At 37.2% G+C, this 19,386-nt stretch overlaps 1 protein-coding gene and 1 pseudogene across 1 annotated transcript; one reads left to right on the top strand and one right to left on the bottom strand.

Moving 5' to 3' along the window:
* LOC109840976 overlaps positions 1–1,544 on the top strand; it is a 4,546-nt pseudogene extending 3,002 nt beyond the window's left edge.
* LOC109840975 (probable plastid-lipid-associated protein 13, chloroplastic) lies at positions 1,676–10,914 on the bottom strand. The gene is made up of 7 exons (XM_020409817.1): positions 10,834–10,914; positions 9,846–9,967; positions 9,487–9,570; positions 8,669–8,765; positions 5,655–5,871; positions 5,056–5,108; positions 1,676–1,972 (listed from the first exon to the last, which is right to left on the bottom strand). The coding sequence occupies exons 1-7, from the start codon at positions 10,870–10,872 to the stop codon at positions 1,871–1,873; spliced, it is 714 nt and encodes a 237-aa protein (XP_020265406.1). The 5' UTR covers positions 10,873–10,914; the 3' UTR covers positions 1,676–1,870.

Genomic DNA, 19,386 nt, shown 5'->3' with positions numbered 1-19,386 from the left:
CCCCCCCCCCCCCCCCCCCAAACTTTGGGGTATTTTGCACATAAGCCCCTGAAGTTTGTTTATTCGATTCAACACTCATGAACTTATCTCACTTAACCCCCAAAGGACACCGTGAACTTTGACAGATCATGTTGCAAGTGACGGAAGTACCAATTACTTTATTTTAAATTAGCATTTTTCATTTTTTGGGGTTAAATTTCAGAAAGGGATTTTTTTTCGACATTAACAGGCAATAAGGTCAAGGGGTATGTAGTTAAAACTTCAGAAGTTCAAGTGTGTTCCGTGAGACACCCCAATGTGCAGAGGGTTTAAGTGGGAAAAAAAGTTTTTTGGGGGGTTTTCTGGGGGGGGATGTTTAAGGAAATTTACCCAATAAGCTACTCTCGCAAACTGTGTGGCAGGTTCAAGTATTGAAGCTGCATTAGACATCCAAACATGGTCCTACTGCCTTGGTGCTGTCCTGAATACGGCTGCCTCGTCTAATGAATACATGGCGCAATGGATTGATGACCGTCTGTTCCGTCGAGGGAACACCCCCGTTATTCCTTGGCAGCATCGGTTCCGTATCTCCGCTGAGATCGCCACTGGCCTCCTCTTCCTCCACCAAACAAAACCAGAACCTCTTGTCCATCGAGATCTCAAACCTGGCAACATCCTTCTTGACCGGAACTACGTGAGCAAGATCAGCGACGTAGGCCTTGCTCGTCTAGTCCCACCTACAGTGGCTGATACTGTGACTCAGTATCGGATGACATCTACTGCTGGAACATTTTGTTATATTGATCCTGAGTATCAGCAGACCGGTATGTTAGGAGTGAAATCTGATGTGTACTCTTTAGGAGTTATGCTGTTGCAGATAATTACTGCAAAACCACCAATGGGGTTGACGCATCATGTTAGTAGAGCAATTGACAAGGGGACGTTTGCGGAGCTGCTGGATCCAGCAGTCACAGATTGGCCGGTTCAGGAGGCGCAAAGGTATGCGGAGTTGGCTCTTCAGTGTGCGGAATTGAGGAGGAAGGATAGGCCGGATCTTGCGACAATCGTGCTGCCGGAGCTCAATAGGTTGAGAGCTCTTGGAGAGGAAAGTATGGACTACTGCTTGTTGAGAAGCACTCATAGCTCGCCTATGCATAGTCATGCTTCTGTGGTGAGTTTCCAACAAAAGAATATGAGAACAGAAACATCTTTGTATAACAAACATGAAGATATTAAAACTGAGCATTTATTTGACATATGGAAAAAAAATACTAAAAACAGTCACCTTCCTTTGTGATGCCTTCTGCAGGATGTTATGAGCGATCCACATCTCATGCATTCTGGATATGGGAGCTCGAGAACTTCAAATGCATCAAATGGAAGAAGATCAAATGTGGGATGATAGTGGAGAACCTCGAATGCATTGAATGGAAGAAGAATGCAAGCTAAGTGCAAGTTGGATAGCAAGATGTACATGTGCCCATAATGTAGTCTAAACTCAGTAGCCCCACTTCAAGAACATCAAGTGGAAGTAAAGCCAAGATGACTGAAGATGTGAGGCAGATAACAATATATATAATTAAAGCTGAAGAACTATAAACTGTAACTGCAAACATTCTAAACTTTTTGCTGTTTATACCTGATGTATAAATGTAAATGCGAAAATTTTGATCCAAAAACATGTGATTTTGGAATGTGAAGATTAAGATACTCTGCTTTGTGTAGGAGAAAACAATACAAACATTAATTTTCAAATATTTAGTCATCAAGACGAGGTGTTTTCATAGTAAATCAAACTCAAGCAGACAATAAAGAACATTACAATAAAACAATAAAAAAGAATTATAAAATGCTTCCTGTCCTCAGAAAGTCATTACATCAGACTCTTATGCTAGCTTTCATACTCTGTGGCTATGGTCTCATCTGCTAATGGTGGGAGAGGGCCCTCTAATCTTGTAAGGACATCCGGAGCACCAGCAGAATCCCTTATGATCTGCAAACAAAAACAATTTTCTTACACCTAAATTGTCATTAAGATAATACAAAACTGAATGACTGAAAACCTCCATAAAAGTTATTATCACACATGAGAAAGAAATATTTGTTTAATGCGGTTTGAAAACCGACTACACTAATAGTTGAGGTCCATTCATGAATCTCTCCTAGGACACAGTGGGCTGTACTTATTCATCCTCACTAAGGTTCACTTCAATTTTTTTTCCAGTTTCTGGTTCTCCTTTCATTTTTTGAGATAGTGGGACAAGGTGGGCTGTACCCCCTATTACCTTAAACATATACACAAATGTTGTTTCTCAAAGCATAATCAGAGTTAACTTTTTACTGTTTGCCAGCTTAATTTTGGTGTAAAATTTACAATTTCATCTTTTACCTTATTAAAGATGTTAAATGAATTTAAATAAATTAAATAGTATTGAGTATTTTACTTTAGATTTTGCGCTAAGTATTGCAAGAAGTTATGTAAGCAACTGGGTAAACTGAAAGAATTGTAAATCAGACACATGACGTGTCCATGAAATTATTCAAAGAGACAATTAACAGGGAGGTTAGTTGACAGTTATTGGGAGGATTTTGATGCAGATGCCACAAGCAAAAATTGTTAAGCGAGACTTGCAAATATATTAGCCATCTTTCTGGGCCTATCTACAACACTTAATATACTAATGGATCTTTTCCTAGGAACCAAGTAGTTCTAAGAGGATGGTTTTCCTATGTTCCTTTTGATCAACAGTTGGCCAATGTGTACCTGAATATGCTCTATAAGCTGTGAATTGTACATTGTAAATCACAAAGGTGAATATGCTCTATAAGCTGTGAATTGTGAATTGTAAATCACAAAGGTGCATAGCTCAGGATATCATGAATCCTGATCAACTGGCGCAATAAGGTTTTGTATGACTCCGTGAATGATAAGAAATATCATATTACATTGTTTTATAGGAGTATTTGGGATGTAGCCAGTTGTCATCCATGATCCATGTTCTGTGATGCAGCAAGGAAGTAGTAGCCTCGAAATCCACTAAGGACAATCTTTGAATCCACGAAGTAAATTTGAAGAAAAACGAAATTTTATTAATCAAAAGTTATGCCTCTAGGGCTTACAAGGCCCTACTTAAATAGAAAATAAACAAGACTTTTACAAGGACTCAAACTCCTACAAGGACTCTAACTTACCAAAAATAGTAAAAAAATTCCTAAAACATTAAAACTCCTAAAAAGACTCCTTACGACTAGGAAAGTCCACCAGTCAAATCTGAGATCAAATCGGCTTTGTTTCCTAATCAAAACAGACTCCGAAAGCATTACTAAAAATAGTAAAAACGGACAAAAATGCAGATATCTCTCAAACCGTAAGGAATTTGGCGAAACGAAGGAAGCAAACCGAACCCTTAAGGGTCGGTTTGGATGGCTCCATCTCGTCAAGATAGTCGATTTTCATATATAATTCGTCTAATTCCAATGTACGGTTTGAAGATTATGGCCGTTTCTTCGAAACAAGTTATTTTCTTCGACCAGGCCTGCATTTGGGATTGCGACTGTCCCACTTTGACATAAACGTATCTGTCGTGTGTTCTACATCATTCTGTTTTATTTTCCGACCCACATGACAGAGTTATTTTCCTATTAGGTTTTAACTAATGGGGGGATGATCTTGTGGAAATGATCTTGGAAAATGTTTTGACCACCAAATGATTCCCACAGGAGCTAAAAGATTAACATGGAGAACACATCACACAGGTTAGAGGATGCATGCACTAATAAAATAGAACAAGGATGATAAGTAGCTATACCTACATAGCAGAGGGGATGCATCTGAAAATAACCCTATTTTATAAGTAATTTAGTCACATCAGATTGTTATGTTCTCATATGTGCTGGGTCAATGAGTTCTATACTAGTTGGTTCTATTCTACTAATCTAGCCTTTATGGTAAATCCCAAGCTCAACTACAATAAGACAATATGGTTTGTGGTATGGCTGTCAAATGGTTGCTCAAGATGAAGCAAACTTGGTCAGTTGGTCCATCATATGTTTATTCTTATTTGTTCCCGTCTCTCCTTTCCAAAAGATATTTGAGAGAAGGAGATGAAGAGGGAAATAAAAAGGATTTTAGTGCTCCCAGGTCTTACAATCCTAAAGTTTCAGAAGACTGCACAAGATTACAAACCAGTTGAAGATTGATCATGCATCCCTGATAATTCCAATCTTGAAAGAAAGGTAACAGATATAAAGGAGGATCTTATACATAATATTCATATGAAAGAGAAATGCAAAGCATTGGTATAGGTCCCTATGTTTTGGCTAAATTTCACTTGAGTCCTTAAACTTTGGAAGCCATCAACAAAGATTCCAAATGTTTTCTCCGTCATCATATTAAATCCTTTTTTTAAATTTTCCGTTAACTATTGATGATGGGGGTAGGACCTTTTTGTCATTCTCAATTTTCATTTATAGGATACAACCTGCTAGAGGGGTCAATCTAAAGTTTCAAAAGACTGCAAGTTTACAAACCACCTGAAGATGGATCATGGTATCCCCGATAAATCCAATCTTAAAAGAAAGGAAAAAGATCAGAAGAAGGATCTTGCATTATAAAATTAATATGAAAGAGAAACCACGATTGTAATTTGTAGGATGCAGCCCACTAGAAGGATCAATCTGTTATGCCACTTGGGAGGGAAGACATCCTACAAGGATAGCATGCTACGTCTTCCCTGTTCAATCCCAAAAACAATCTCAATGATGGAGATCTGAGGTTGCTCTGTTTTAAATTCCAAGCAAACCTAAGCCCATTGGGATCAGAAACACATGCATATTCGGAGAGTTCCCTAACAATCCCCAAAAAATTCCTCAGGTATGAAAAAGGTATATTATTAGTGATCCACAATTCTAGAATATTTATACAGAATAATCCAGCCAAGTAAGTATCTTGTCTAAACCTGATGCTCTGATCATTCCATCTAGAAATTTAATAGTTTTCACCAGAATCATGGGAGAAAAAGCAAAAGGTCAAGAAAAGGCACTTCAATACTGCAAATTGATTGTTGACAAACTTACCAATATCTCTTCATCCAAATAAGATATAATGAATAGTCTCTGGAAAGTACCACCTGGAAAGCATAGGCAAAAAACTTTTAGAACATTTTTTATGAATTAGATAATTTCTATTGAAAGACTCTGCTAAAGAGTTCATGATCGATAAGGAATGAACACAAGTTCACTCATATTTCTCTTATTTATTAAATAATTTCAAAAGAAAACAAGTTATCTTATCACATGAACAGCGAACTAAGTGCAGTAGAAGATACATCATGTTAAAGCAAACAGAGAATGACATAAACGTTTTCACTCATAAAAGTTATTTTAACTGAGTTTATTGTTAGCATTTGTAGGTGTAAATAAACATCTATAAGCAATTAATTTTAAAAAAATGAATGAGACAGTGAAACGACATATACAAATCAAACATACATAGAAAAATGAGAACATGAAGTAGATAATACTTTCTACATATCACATTTTACACCAGAAGCATCAAGAACATTAAGGCCAGTGCAGATCTTCCCATTTAGTTTGGAATCTAAAGGTACAATAACAAAAAATCATACTAAGATGGATAAAATATTATGTACCATCAATAACCAAATTTGACTTACTAAGCGGAAGTGTCAGTCCATTAGATACAGCGTCTTTTATAGGAGCTGGGAGCTGCTGCAGAGAACCAGCTGCTTGTCTAAGTGCATCCTTAAGCTGTTCTGGAATAGCCTGTTCGCTAACAGTGGGTGTTTCAAACAATCCTTCAACATACTCTTCTTTCATTCGGATAGGCCCCTCTACAGATAATTTGGTGGTAAGGAGGAACTTGCTTTCTATCTGCAAAAATGCAAGTTTAAGTCATACAATCAGTGTTTCCGCACGTTCAATTTATTTGTAGGGCAGTCCCCTACCAAGAACTTGATTCTTTTACACAAGCAAATGTGACAGACAGGTCCATCTGTGTCCAAGTCCAACACTGGAAGTATGTAATATGTATCTACATATTAATATGTCCAAGCTCAAGTATTTTCAGCCCAATACATGCATCTTTGAATATGTCCAAGGTTATAAATCATTTTATGTTTTTTAAAATTCCGAGCACACCTTTCTATGGGTTGTTATGATAGAATCCTTACTCATTTAACATACCATTATAACAAACTAAGTTTGCACCGTGCCTTTTGTCTGATTCCGACAAAAGTATCGACATGACTGCCAATTACTGACAGGCACTTTCTGTAGAAGTAAATAGATTATCATTTAATAATTTTTCCAAAAGCCAGCAATTCAAATAGTTAGGTTTCTTGTGAAGGCATATAGAGATCTTAAATCCTCAAAGCAGTATAGACAGTCATAACCAACAGACCATATACTATAAATAGACTCAAAATCTTGCTTTCTGAAAAGAGAAAACGCAATCAAATTGAAAGCATTTTATTATGCAATGCAAAGAGGATTCCCCACCCAATGTGGTATCATACAGAGGCACTTGCATCTGTCATGACTTTAAATCTAAATAGGTCCAGACTCCAGTATCTTTTACACCCTTTTCATCTCTTTTTAAATTTATTTGTAACCAACATTACTTTTTTCTCGCACGGTGAGGGTTAAATAAGGTTAGTATCTTCAGATGTAGGTGGAGAAGAATACTTTCCATAGGTTGTTTCCTCGAATTTGTCAGGTTGTACTGCACCCAAGTGCTATATCAACTCTGCAAGCATATTGGTTATTTTTCAATAAATGTTTGTTATCAAAAAGAAAGAATATGCTGCTTAATGTAGATAAGCAGTACTTTGAGTGGAATCTGAGTTTCACTTTCCCATACTACCAGCTATACATAATCACTAGAGATATTACTTATAGGGTTTAAGATTAGGACGTGAAGAAAAAGTTGGCGAATATAAAGAGGTAGGAAGGGATAAATAAAGAAATCAGGAGAGGTAAATAAAGAAATCCTGATGGCCAAAGGTCTCACAATCTTGGGATATTCCAAAATATTGAGAATCGCCTTTAAATGAACTGCAAGGTGTCATACAAAAGTATCTAGAAGCTCCCAATTCAATTACCATGCAGTAATACATTCCCACCTACCACTTTGAGCGTATTTTACATTACAAATATAATACCAGGATACCAAAACTATATCCCTCAATAAATTGATAGCAGGTTTATTTCACATTTAAAGATACACATTTCTTAAGGCTAAATTATCAGATTAGTGCATTTTGTTGACCCTAAGTACCAACTTTGTATATTTTCTTACTCCGGTGATGATAAGGTATATAAAGTGGGATACGGTGACAACAGGCCTATTTTTTATCCGGAGCAAAATTTCCAGTGACTAAACGTCACGTGATTCATCATGTGGATGCTGATGTGGCTTCTTACTTGGCAGATAGAGTGCTCATTCATTTGAACTAAACATGGTTTTTTTTTTCTTGTTCAAATTAGGGCTCAAAAAAGCAGGGATCAAAGTGGGTGTTCTTCCCATCCACGACCTTCCTGCAATTGTTTTTACTTTGATCATCACATGGTTCATATGGAAATTAAGATGTGATATTATTTTCAATTGTAGAAGGCTGACATTGCTTGCAAATCTCACCCTCATTGAAGTCTACACTCAGGTGCATACCCAAATCACATCACCTCCAGGATCTCCTTTCAATATCAGCTCCATCATACTTGGAACCCTCCTCCCTCGAGTACTGTTAAAATCAATGTTGATGCCGCTTGTAATGATTGCTCTGCTGTTGGGTTAATTGCTCACAACCATTTTGGCTGCCATCTCCAATTCTTTGAACCATTAAATCCACTACCTCCCCCCCCCCCTCTCAAGGTGAACTTTTTGCATGCATTGCCAGGTTATGTTTGCGCTCTCTTTTGGTTGTACTGATATTATCTTAGAATTGGATTGCCTTGATATTGTGCTTATGCTACATGGAGTGATTGCACACACGCAACATCTCTCAGGTATCTTCTCAAATTGTTGGACTCTCTTCAAGCTCTTCAACCTCTTTTGTTAACCAAGGTCGTCATTTGGGAAATCGTTGTGCGCACCTTTTAGCTCAATTTGCATGCAGATTAAATGTACCCTCTTTTCGGATGTCTGGGATGGTCCAGACTAAATTTTGCAATCAAATCCCCTTGGATACTATCAATTAGAATCTTTCGAATTCCTAACAAAAAAGGTGTTCTTCTTCCTCCTAGGATTGAAATTATGTTAGGGCAATTGAAATTGGGTTAGGGAATCTCTACAATTTCAGAAAGAATCATTCTTTCCCTCACATGAATGGAGAGCAGGGAGAAAGATAGAAGGGGGAAGAATTTGGAGATTTTTTTCAGAACGGTTAGTTGAAGATCCTGCTTAACCTTCGCCACAAATGCCCAATTAAGTCGCGTCAGACACACATGAAGAGTCACGTGAGGTGATCTCGTCGAAAATTTTACTCTGGCCAAAAAAATAGGCTTTATTATCACTGTGTCCCATTTTATATACCATATCGCTGCCGGAATATGAAAATATATCAATTTGGCACTTAGGGTCAACAAAGGATACCAATCTGGTAACTTAGCCCATCTCTTAATGTAAAATAGAAAATAATGCAAGGGAATAAATTTGTTTAGTGAGAGTTACAGAATTAAGAAACTTCAGATTTGCTGTGACTTTAGAATATCCATCCTTGATCAGCATATCCAAACCCACCAAATTTGCCAAAGTTACAGGAAACCTCCTGCAAATAAGGCACAAGGTTGCATCAATAAAAAATTTATGCCTTTGTTTTACCAAATGACATCAGACGATTTCCTCAGAGGTAACTTTACAAGAGCATATAACATAATATAATATAATATACCTTTGAGATGTTATATTACTGTGTCTGGAGTACAGTTTAAGGTCTTACTCTCTTAAAAGTTCCTTATTCACTCTAGTTTCGCACGTGAGGGGAGTATAATATATTAGACACACAGATCCTATTGTCATGTGAAGCTGTAAGCCTGTAACTTGACCTGATTCCAACTTAATGAAAATATCTCACTTATTGAACTCAACTGTATATCTGACTGGATTTCATCAGTAACATAGCCAGGAAAGCTAACATAACTAATTAACCTGACCATCCTATTTGAAACTAGAAAAAATGAAATACAACTACTTCAGATAATCCAATCTAAGAGTCTGGACTGAGCCAATATAGCTATCTTATCTTTGTTGCCAGTTATACCAACAACAAAAATGGTGAAGAGTACATAAAGCCACTACCATTTTATACTAAGAAAGTGCTTGCATAAACTATAATTAAATTTAAATATCATAGGCTTGAAGGTCTCTAAATTTCTGTCACTAACATATAAAGAAACAGGCTCCACTATCTTGCAGGGGGGGGAATATAACCAATGAGTTCAGTAATCACAAAATTGACTTAATTGTAACATGTCAGTGAAAGTACCTACTCGAACAGAAATCTTGCAGTAAATAATCCAGGGCTACCAGAGCCGAACCACTCAAAATTCCACCGGCCTTCCAAGAAGGGGGAACTGAACAAGTAAACATACATATTAGTGTCAAAACATATTCAAAAATAAATAAGATAAACATCCTTTTAACACAGATGGTGCAAATACACAGAATAGTTAGATTATAACCAAACAGATTTAAATATTTTGGAATGTCAACCACTAATCAGATGTAAACTCCCAATGCACACCCACAGCTACATGTCCTGAAGTGTAAATCTTATCTATGGATATTCTCCGGAATAGTTGATTAAAAATTATGAAAAAGTTGTACATCTCTTGGCCTAGAAACATACGTTGTAGGACGGGGAGTGGGATTTAGCCGTTCAAGCCCAATGATTCTCTCGTTGACATCAATGCGATGCATTTCTGTTGTCTTCCCACCAACCAAAGATTGGAAACCTCCAGCATCCTTAAACTGAAACAAGTAGTTTCATAAACTCCAATTTAGGTAAAAGGCAACTCAAGAGAGGAATGAAATAAATAATTCCATAAAAATTCAAGAATTTTAGACTTAATATATTTAAGCTTGTGATATGGAGCAGCTTGAAAGAGCAATACATACTATAGATAAGCACGTTCTTGCAACCAGGATTATTAGGGGTAAAACAGATAAGAAGCGATCGACAATTACATGCTCTTGTTTGAAGAAACAGAAGCAAGTGTTTAAAAAGATTACTGCAAGAAGACTTTTTCAAGTATTTAAAGTCGAATGAAGTTCACGTAGATGATTACAGAATTCACACAGAGAAAGAAGTTGCTCCGTCTCTAGTAGTTACGCAAAAGATACAAAATAAGATAAAAAAAATTCCATGTCCCAGAAATGTCAACCAAACACAGAAGCTCACTTACTGTCCTAAAGAGCGCACCCCATAAAGTCAAATTCATTTCCACCAATTCATGATACAATTTCCATCTTATAGCAAAAATATAAAATTCGAAAGAACATTTCCAGCAAGATTTCAATTATTTCAACGCAAACAGCTGCTTGCAAGTGTTTATGAGTTTAGGAAAAAAAACCATCTTCTCTAGGAAATTCCAACAAGAAATAATGTTCATATTAAAGAACAGAATTTCACAAACAACCTATACAATTAGGTAGAATTCCATCTAAACTGCCAATCAACTAACTAGAAATAAGGAATTCAAGCTTTATTAACTCAGAACGCCTCAGATTGAGAGCAGCCAAAAAAGCACAAGTCAAATATGAGCTCTTTAAATTCATCAGCTCATGTTAAAGGTGACCAATTCCAAGGATTAAAGAAATAAGGAACAAAATCTCACAGCGAGGAGGAGTGATTCTTTAGCGGAGAGCCTCTCCATCTCCTTCTCAAAATTTCCCGCCGATCCCTGATACGTCTGCTTGAACCACTCGCCCTCACAAAGATCCGCGCCGGACAGAGTCAGCCAAGTCGGAGACCGCAGGCGGTCCTCCGCGATGCCGGAGGGTTGGGGAAAAGGGACGATGAAATTGGATGGAGAGAGCGTTTGGAGAGATGAAGCCATGGAGTCGAGAACTAGAATTGGGATGTTTAGAGACCCTGATTCTATTTTAGTGAGAGGAGGAAGGAGAGAGAGAGAGAGACAGAGGTTTATTATCCGCGCGCTCTGCGTGTGTGGGTATTTTCGTCAGATTTGAGTGGAAAATAAGTGCAGCCACCGTCATCCGGGCCAGCGATACACGATATTTAAGCGCCCATTTTAAAAGCTTTATGAAATTTTAAGTGTATATCTAGGGCATCTAAATTCAACTTTTAAATTTTTTTGGTAAAAATGTGCCAAGGCCTTAAAAAAAGAAAGCTCACGTGATCAGACCTCTTTATTATTTTTCACGTGGCCAGCCCCACGTATTATTTTTCATGTGAGACAGTTCCCAATACAATAAATAATTGTGTTTTAGCCCCTGTGTACTCTTCCAAGTCAGCATAGAGAAAAATGTTTTGCGAAAACCCAATTCTACCCCTTAATCCGTTCTTTCTCTCTTCTCTCTTCTCTTGCTCAAACCCTAGAGACCTAACCCAGATCTGATCCCTCACCGACGTCGGCACGATGACCAGCCTCCTTCACCAATGCATCGCCTACCAACGCTCTCTCGACGTCCGCCTCGACTCCCTCTATAAAACCTCGAAATTTTTGATATATAGTAATAAATGAGTAATATTGTGATAAATGTCATTTATTAATGGTTGGGTATGTTAGAAATCGATTTGAGATCGATTAAATACATATAAGTGTGTATATAAGAGTACAGGAGCGAACATGCTCAAAACCATGCATGTGTTCTGGTTGGTCGACCGGCCTAGGCCGATCGGTTGACCGATGATACCCGACCGGTCGACCGATCGGTTGTGGCGGGGGGGGCGCGCGCGGGGGGCGGGTCGACCGACGGGTTCCAGCTGCGTGTACAGGTTTGTTTCGGGTCGATTTTGTTTGCCTTCAGGCCCAGTTGTGTACTGATCTTTTGCGTGAGATATCAGCATCCACCTTCCCTCTCAAAACCCTAACCCTAATCTGTGAGTTTTTGGGAGATTTCTTGAGACGATTATCCCCAGGAAGGCGGGATTTGCGAGCTTGAAGAAGAAGGATCTTGCACGCACGTGTTCAGGAGTTCAACACGACGTTTGAGGCAAGATCATCTTCCTCCAAACCTTTCCCTTAGTTAGAAATCATGTTTTTAGTGAATTAAGTGTTTAATTCACTACTTAAAGTTTAACCGGATGTGATAAAACCTAGTTTGTGACGATAAATCTAAAACCAATGAAAAGATCTGTAACTTTAATCTCTGTTTAATAAGAATAGTTGATCATGATCAGTAGGATTGTATTAAATTTTTAAATTCATGTTTTAATATGGTTTAAAACCTCTAGTTTAATCTTTTAAATGAACTTTTGCTAATTAAGATGTTTAAGCCATAAGTTATGACACATAGACGATGTAATCTTGTTTAAACAAATCTATATTTGTGGAATAATTAGAATTAATCTCTGTTTATTAATCATGTTATTAAAATATGTTGTTAATTGAGAATTTCATTAATTGGAATGTTAAACCCTAAGTGTTTAATTTCAAGAGATGTAACCATGTTTAATTTAACCCTTGTTGAGCAACCATGAAAGTTAAATCTTGTTTAACCTTGCATGCTAACAAAATTTTGTTTTCGAGACAAGTTTCAAAACATAGAAACCTGAGAAAACCCAAGATAGTGTAATAGGTCGACTGATCCCAAGAGATCAGTTGACTAATTGCTTCGCCAGGGTTTTCAAACCCTTTCTGGTTGGTCGACCGATAAGAACCAATCGGTCGACCGATGATGTCTTCTTACAGTGCCTTTGGTGCACGTTTGCCGTCGGTCGACTGATGCTTTAGAACGGTCGATCGACACCTTGTTTTGTTTATGATGACTTGTCTTGCATGTTTAATCGTGAACGCGAGGTTCGAGCCTTACGACGACACACATGCAACCATGGGTGTACACGAATAGAGTTGTGGCACTTACACGGATATCCCGAAGAGGATTATTACAGGTATTGTTTTAATCATGTTTGAGTTAACAATTAATTATAATATGTATGCATGTATGGATATCGTTGATGAGCACAGCTCAGTACTACTAGGGAGAGTGCGTCGTTATGTCGTTAGTACATGCCATTGAGTCATGATTTTAGGTTACCTGATTTAGTAGTCCGCCCCGCACGGTGATGCGATGATGCTAGAGAGCCGTACTTCTAGGATACCTGATATGGTAGTCCGTCCCGCATAGTGATGTGATGAGACTAATGAGTCGTGTACATATTTAGGATGCCTAATTTGGTAGTCTGTTCTGCATGATAATGTAATGAGTTATAAAACCTTACGAGATATTATATTGTGATATATCGGATAGACTAAATCTTTGGCGCAAGCCATTTATGAATAGGATTCATCGTTGAGTTATATTGTGATCGGATTGCTTCGGGTTTAGGAGTTACAGGAGATTTAGTTCTTGTATCCACATCATCTACCCAAGGGTAGCGCGAGTTATATGGTCGATATTTATGATATTGCAGCAACTTTACTTTTCTGTATTGTTTTCCTTTATCTTTTATTCTTAGTTTGGAATTGATATTTAGTGATTCACAATTTGAGACATATAGTATACACATGAGAGTTTTCTTGTTTGGATTATTTCGCTCGACGTACTATGTCTCGTGTTGTGGGTTTCTAAATATTAATATCATTTAGATACAGGGTAAATGATTTAAGTAGACTATGCATAATAGATAGAGCCTCCATCACATTTAGTAGCCCTTCCCCTGGGACGGATGGAGATGATCTTGCTAAAGCGCTCTGACACTGTTGTTGTTTTTCTTTTTGTTTTTCCTTCTTTTCAGGTAGCAGATCAGAGTTCCGGAGAGCCGCATGTTGACGGATTTACAGCATAGTCGACGTCCCTTATTTTTAGTAGCTGATACTCCACAGTCATTTATTTATGGTTTAGTTAATCATTATATATGTATTTCATTTTGAGAAGGTTGAGTGCCTCAGTTTGTCTTCATTTGACTCTATGTATTAAGTTACTTCACATTTATTTCAGACATCAGTTGTATTTTATTTTTATTTAGTTGGGACATGAGTATGTTTATTTGGATATCTCTTTCTATATCATGTCCATTACATTTAATACTCTTATTTGCCTGTTTTGTACCTACACTTATTATTGATTCCACTAGAGAGATATTACTGTGATGGTAAAACATATTATTTCACGATGTGAGTGCATGGCAGGTTTGACATCTTTGGGTTCACCTTGCACTGCAGCCATGTGTGAAAACAATGGCGTCACACCTGTAGGCACTAAAAAACTACCAAGGAATAAAGCAAGGTTGAACCTCGCTACAAGCATGACGAGGCTCATCATGATGATGAACCTCATCTGAGCCAACGAAGCCCATCATGATGATGGACGTCATTAAAGATGAAGTTCGTCAGAAATGAAGTTCGTTATAGAAGACGAAGTTTGTCATTAAAGACGAAGTTCGTCAGAAACGAAGTTCGTCATTGAAGATGAAGTTCGCCATTGAAGACGAAGTTCGCCAGAAACGAAGTTCGTCATTAAAGATGAAGTTCACCCAGAAACAGAGTTCGTCATTGAAGACGAAGTTCCCCAGAAACGAAGTTCATCATTGAAGACGAAGTTCATTAAAAACGAAGTTCATCATTGAAGATGAAGTTCGTCTAGAAACGAAGTTCGTCATTGAAGATAAAGTTCGTCGTTGCCGTTATTGACGAACCACGTCTATCGTTATTTTCAGATGCTACATTTAAAGAGGGTTAATGACCAATAACTCACTCATTTAAAGAGAGTTAATGACCACTAACTCCCTTATTATAAGGGGAGTTAAAGCTCATTAACTCACTCCATAATGGTCCTAAGCCTATAAATAGGCATGATCAACATGAAAGGAGGGGAGATTGAGAGGCTAATCAAAAGTCTATCTCTCCTCCACTCTCATTAATCTTTATAGATCATTATCATTGGCTAATCATTTGGCCTTGTGAGCACTAAAAATGCCAAAAGATAGACATGGGTCGCACCTCATCATGACAAACTTCATCAGTGAAGGGGAACGTCGCCCGAAAGCTCAAATAAAATCATTGAAGCTCATTTGAAACTCATCTTAACGAGGCTCGACATCAAAGATAAGGCTCGCCAATGCAGAGAGGCTCGACATTAGAAAAGGGCTCGCCAGGCAGCAAGGCTTGATATCAAAATACGAAGCTCATCGTTGGAAACGATGTTCGAAGTTCATCATTAGAGGTGAAGCTCGTCAATGAAGACAAAGCTCATCATCAGACTTAAAGCTCGTCAGTGAAGATGAAACTCATCAAAAGGAAGTTTATGAGGATTGCTATACAGTTGAACCCAGTTATCAAAGACGGAGTTTGTTAGTGAAGACGAAGCTCGTCAGACAAAGTCAGAGAAGACAAAGTTCGTCAGGAGAAGCTCGCTATACTACAAAGCTTGACTCATAAGACGAACCTTGCTGTATATTGAGGCTCGTCTAATCTGACGAACCTTATCATGCAGTGAAGCTCGTTGTCCATGGGAGATCTAACTGTAACGGCTCCGAAGACCTAGTCAGCCATGTGGCTAAACTTCAGGAGCATGTTACGCCCCATTAACTAACATTGACTGAATTAGAGGAGGCAGTTACGCCCTCTACCCACAATTCTAGCACGTCAGTTACGTGCTACGAATTCTATAAATAGCCATGAGCAGCTATGAAGAAGGGACATTTTGGAAGATTTTTGGCTATCGCGTGAAGAGATATCAGTGTCTGTATTCTCGTGATCTAAGCCATCATTAGAAGCTTTGGTGATCTAGTTCTAATCGTCAACGAGAAGCAATATCGGCTTGACCATCGAGAGAAGTATCATTTCGCCACTAAGAACCCACTTTTAAACAAAAGAGAAGTCAAATTAATCTTCTATTCCTCTGTAATCGAGAGAGTGAGTGTAAGGGATTCGTACCAAGTGATCAAACTCATTTCTTAAAACAAGAAATCAATCAAACTTCAATTTTTTGACCCTACAACACCCTCCTCTCCTCCCGCTCTGATCTCGATCGTGGCCTCCTTGCACTTTGCCTCTCCTCCTCCCCTCTCCTCCCCCTCGCTCGCTCTGATTCATCCCTCCTCCTTTCCTCCCTCTCCTCCACTGTCTCCCTCGCCGATCAAGTCTCCTCTCGTGTTCGTCAACTCGACCTTACCCAGTCTCGAGTGCATCTCACCCTCTCCTGCATCAACGTCGCACTTCGCCATTTGCAGTCCCTCGATGCTGCTCGAGATCGCTCGACGTCAAAGACTACGACTCTGTCACCGCATCAAGAATTTATTGTCCGTTAGGATTCCCTAAGGGCCGGATCCAAGAGAGGTGGAGACTAACTTGGAGAAGATCTTGTCATTGATGCATTTGAGATATGATTATACTGAGTTCATGATGTCGAAGATCAAGTGATTGGGGTTCGTTGATCCTGGATTTGGTTCAGAGGCTGTGAAGAGATTAAGTACTAGGAGTTTTAATGGAGTGGTGCATGAGCTAATTGGGTATATTTGGTCCTTGAGGAGTTCTTTATGGTGGATAATACGAGGAAGGCAATATCAATCGATGAGCAGCAACTAGATAGTCTGACAACATCAATAGTGGTGGGTGTGATTGTATGGGTCAGATATTTTATACATATACATCAATGTCATCACATTTCAGTTAAATATAATACATTGGAGAAAGTATGAAATATTTTAACTACTCTCGCTGATGAATCCGGTGTCATACGTGCCGGAGTTGCAGATGAGCTTCTAATAGAAGGATGGGGATAGAAGAATCAAGCAGAGCCATTAAATAAGGATGGAGAGAAATTTGTTTCAAAAATTGATTGATTATAAAAACTTGTGTGCATGTTTATATTGTGTTACTGATTTTAGTTGTATTAACAATAGATGTGGATGAAAAACAATGCAACAAACTTGACTTTTATTATTCTTATTGTATTTACAGTATTTTTTCCATCAATTTGATATGTTCATTGTTGATACTACAAATACTTAATAGGTTCACCTGGAAAGTTAACATGTTCAACTGAAAATTAACATGTTCAACTGAAAGTTAATAAGAATCACCAAAAGTTAACATGTTCAGCCGAAAGTTAACAGAAAACGTAAAAAGTTAGCATGTTCAGCTGAAAATTAATAAGTAACGCCAAAAGTTAACACGTTCAGATGAAAGTTAACAAGAGACTTAAATAGTTAACAGTAAATATAAATAACTTACATATAAAATCATTGTACTTCAATACGATTAGTCTTACATTCTTACAGCTGATATTACTTGAATACACAATTTGAATAGTATTATTATTCCTACCCGAAGTACGTATTTTTCGCCATAAAATAATATTGCAAAGCTAGTCTCAATTCTTTTACACTTTTAAATTGTTGATCACTTTCAGTTAATGATGTGTACCACCATTGAGGAATGATAAAAGTGTTGTTGAGAATATCTTATGATCTCGCTATATTCTCACCATTGCCAGGAACAACTGTCGAGAAAAAAATTTTATCATCTGAAAGTTAACAAGGAACGCCAAAAGTTATGTTCAACCGAAAATTAGCAGGAAACGCCAAAAGTTAACAACAGACTTAAATAGTTAACCATTACGAGAAAATTTATCAAGAAAAAATTTTATCATTTGAAAGTTAACAAACAGCGCCAAAAGTTAACATGTTCAGCCGAAAATTAACAGGAAACACAAAAAGTTAACATGTTCAGCCGAAAATTAACAGGGAACGCTAAAAGCTAACGCGCTCAACTGAAAGTTAACAAGAAACTAAAATAGGTAACAGTAAATGTAAATAGCTTATATATAAAATCATTGTACTTCAATATAATTAGTCTTACATTCTTACAGCTGATATTACTTAAATACACAATTTGAATAGTATTATTATTCCTAGCTGAAGTATTTGAATAGTATTATTATTCCTAGGTGATGTATTTTTTGCCATAGAATAGTATTGCAAAGCTAGTCTTAATTCTTTCACACTTTCAAATTGTTGACCCCTTTCAGTTAATGTTGTGTACCACCATTAAGGAATGATGGAAGTGTTGTTGAGAATATCTTCTAATCTCACTACATTCTCACCATTGCTAGGAACAATTGTCGAGAAAAAATTTTATTATCTGAAAGTTAATAAGCAACACCAAAAGTTAACATGTTCAGCCGAAAGTTAACAAAAAATACAAAAAGTTAACAACAGACTTCAATTAGTTAACACTAAACATAAATAACTTACATATAAAATCATTGTACTTCAAAACGATTAGTTTTACATTCTTACAGCTGATATTGCTTGAATACAAAATTTAAATAGTATTATTATTCCTAGTTGAAGTATTTTTTACCGTAGAATACTATTCAAATTGCATATTCAAGCAATATCAGTTGTAAGAATATAAGACTAATCATATTGAAGTACAATAATTTTATATGTAAGCTATTTATATTTACTGCTAACTATTTAAGTCTCTTGTTAACTTTCAGCTGAACGTGTTAACTTTTGGTGTTGCTTGTTAATTTTCGGCTGAACATGTTAATGTTTTGCGTTTTCTGTTAACTTTTGGCTGAATATGTTAATTTTTGACGATGCTTATTAACTTTTAGTTAAATATGTTAACTTTCCAGGTAAACATGTTAAGTATTTTTGGTATCAACAATGAACGTATCAAATTAATGGCAAAAATACTGTAAATACAATAAGAATAATAAAAGTCAAGCTTGTTGCATTGTTTGTCATCCACATCTACTGTTAATAAAACTAAAATTAGTAACACAATACAAATATGCACACAAGTTTTTACAATCAATCAATTTTTAAAACAAAATTCTCTCCATCCTTATTTAAATGGCTCTGCTCGATTCTTCTATCCCCATCCTTCTATTAGAAGCTCAACTACAAGCCTGACACATATGACACAAGATTCATCATCGAGAATAGTTAAAATATTTCATACTTTCTCTAGTGTATTATGTTTACCTGAAATGTGATGACATTGGTGTATATATATAAAAGATCAGACCCATACAATCACGCCAACCACCATTGACGTCGTCAGACTTTCTAGTTGCTGCTCATCAATTGATATTGTCTTCCTCACATTCTCCAACATAAAGAACTCCTCAAGGGCCAAATATACCCAATTAGCTCCTGCACCACTCCATTAAAACTCCCAACACTTAATCTCTTCACAGCCTCTGAACCAAATTCAAGATCAACGAACCATAATCCCCTAATCTTCGAC

Source organism: Asparagus officinalis, chromosome 5, assembly GCF_001876935.1.
Source record: "Asparagus officinalis chromosome 5, Aspof.V1, whole genome shotgun sequence".
NCBI classification, from domain to species: domain Eukaryota; kingdom Viridiplantae; phylum Streptophyta; class Magnoliopsida; order Asparagales; family Asparagaceae; genus Asparagus; species Asparagus officinalis.
The sequence above is the reverse complement of the archived record's forward strand: the minus strand, read 5'-3'. Positions and strand labels throughout refer to the sequence as shown.

Bases quoted from the DNA above. Each gene is read 5' to 3' on its own strand.
- LOC109840975 (XM_020409817.1), bottom strand. From the start codon at position 10,872: ATGGAGAGGCTCTCCGCTAAAGAATCACTCCTCCTCGCT. The intron at 9,968-10,833 runs GTGAGATTTTGT...TACTTGTTTCAG, and splicing joins AAGAATCACTCCTCCTCGCT to TTTAAGGATGCTGGAGGTTT. The intron at 1,973-5,055 runs GTAAGTTTGTCA...TTTTGTTTGCAG, and splicing joins ATTTGGATGAAGAGATATTG to ATCATAAGGGATTCTGCTGG.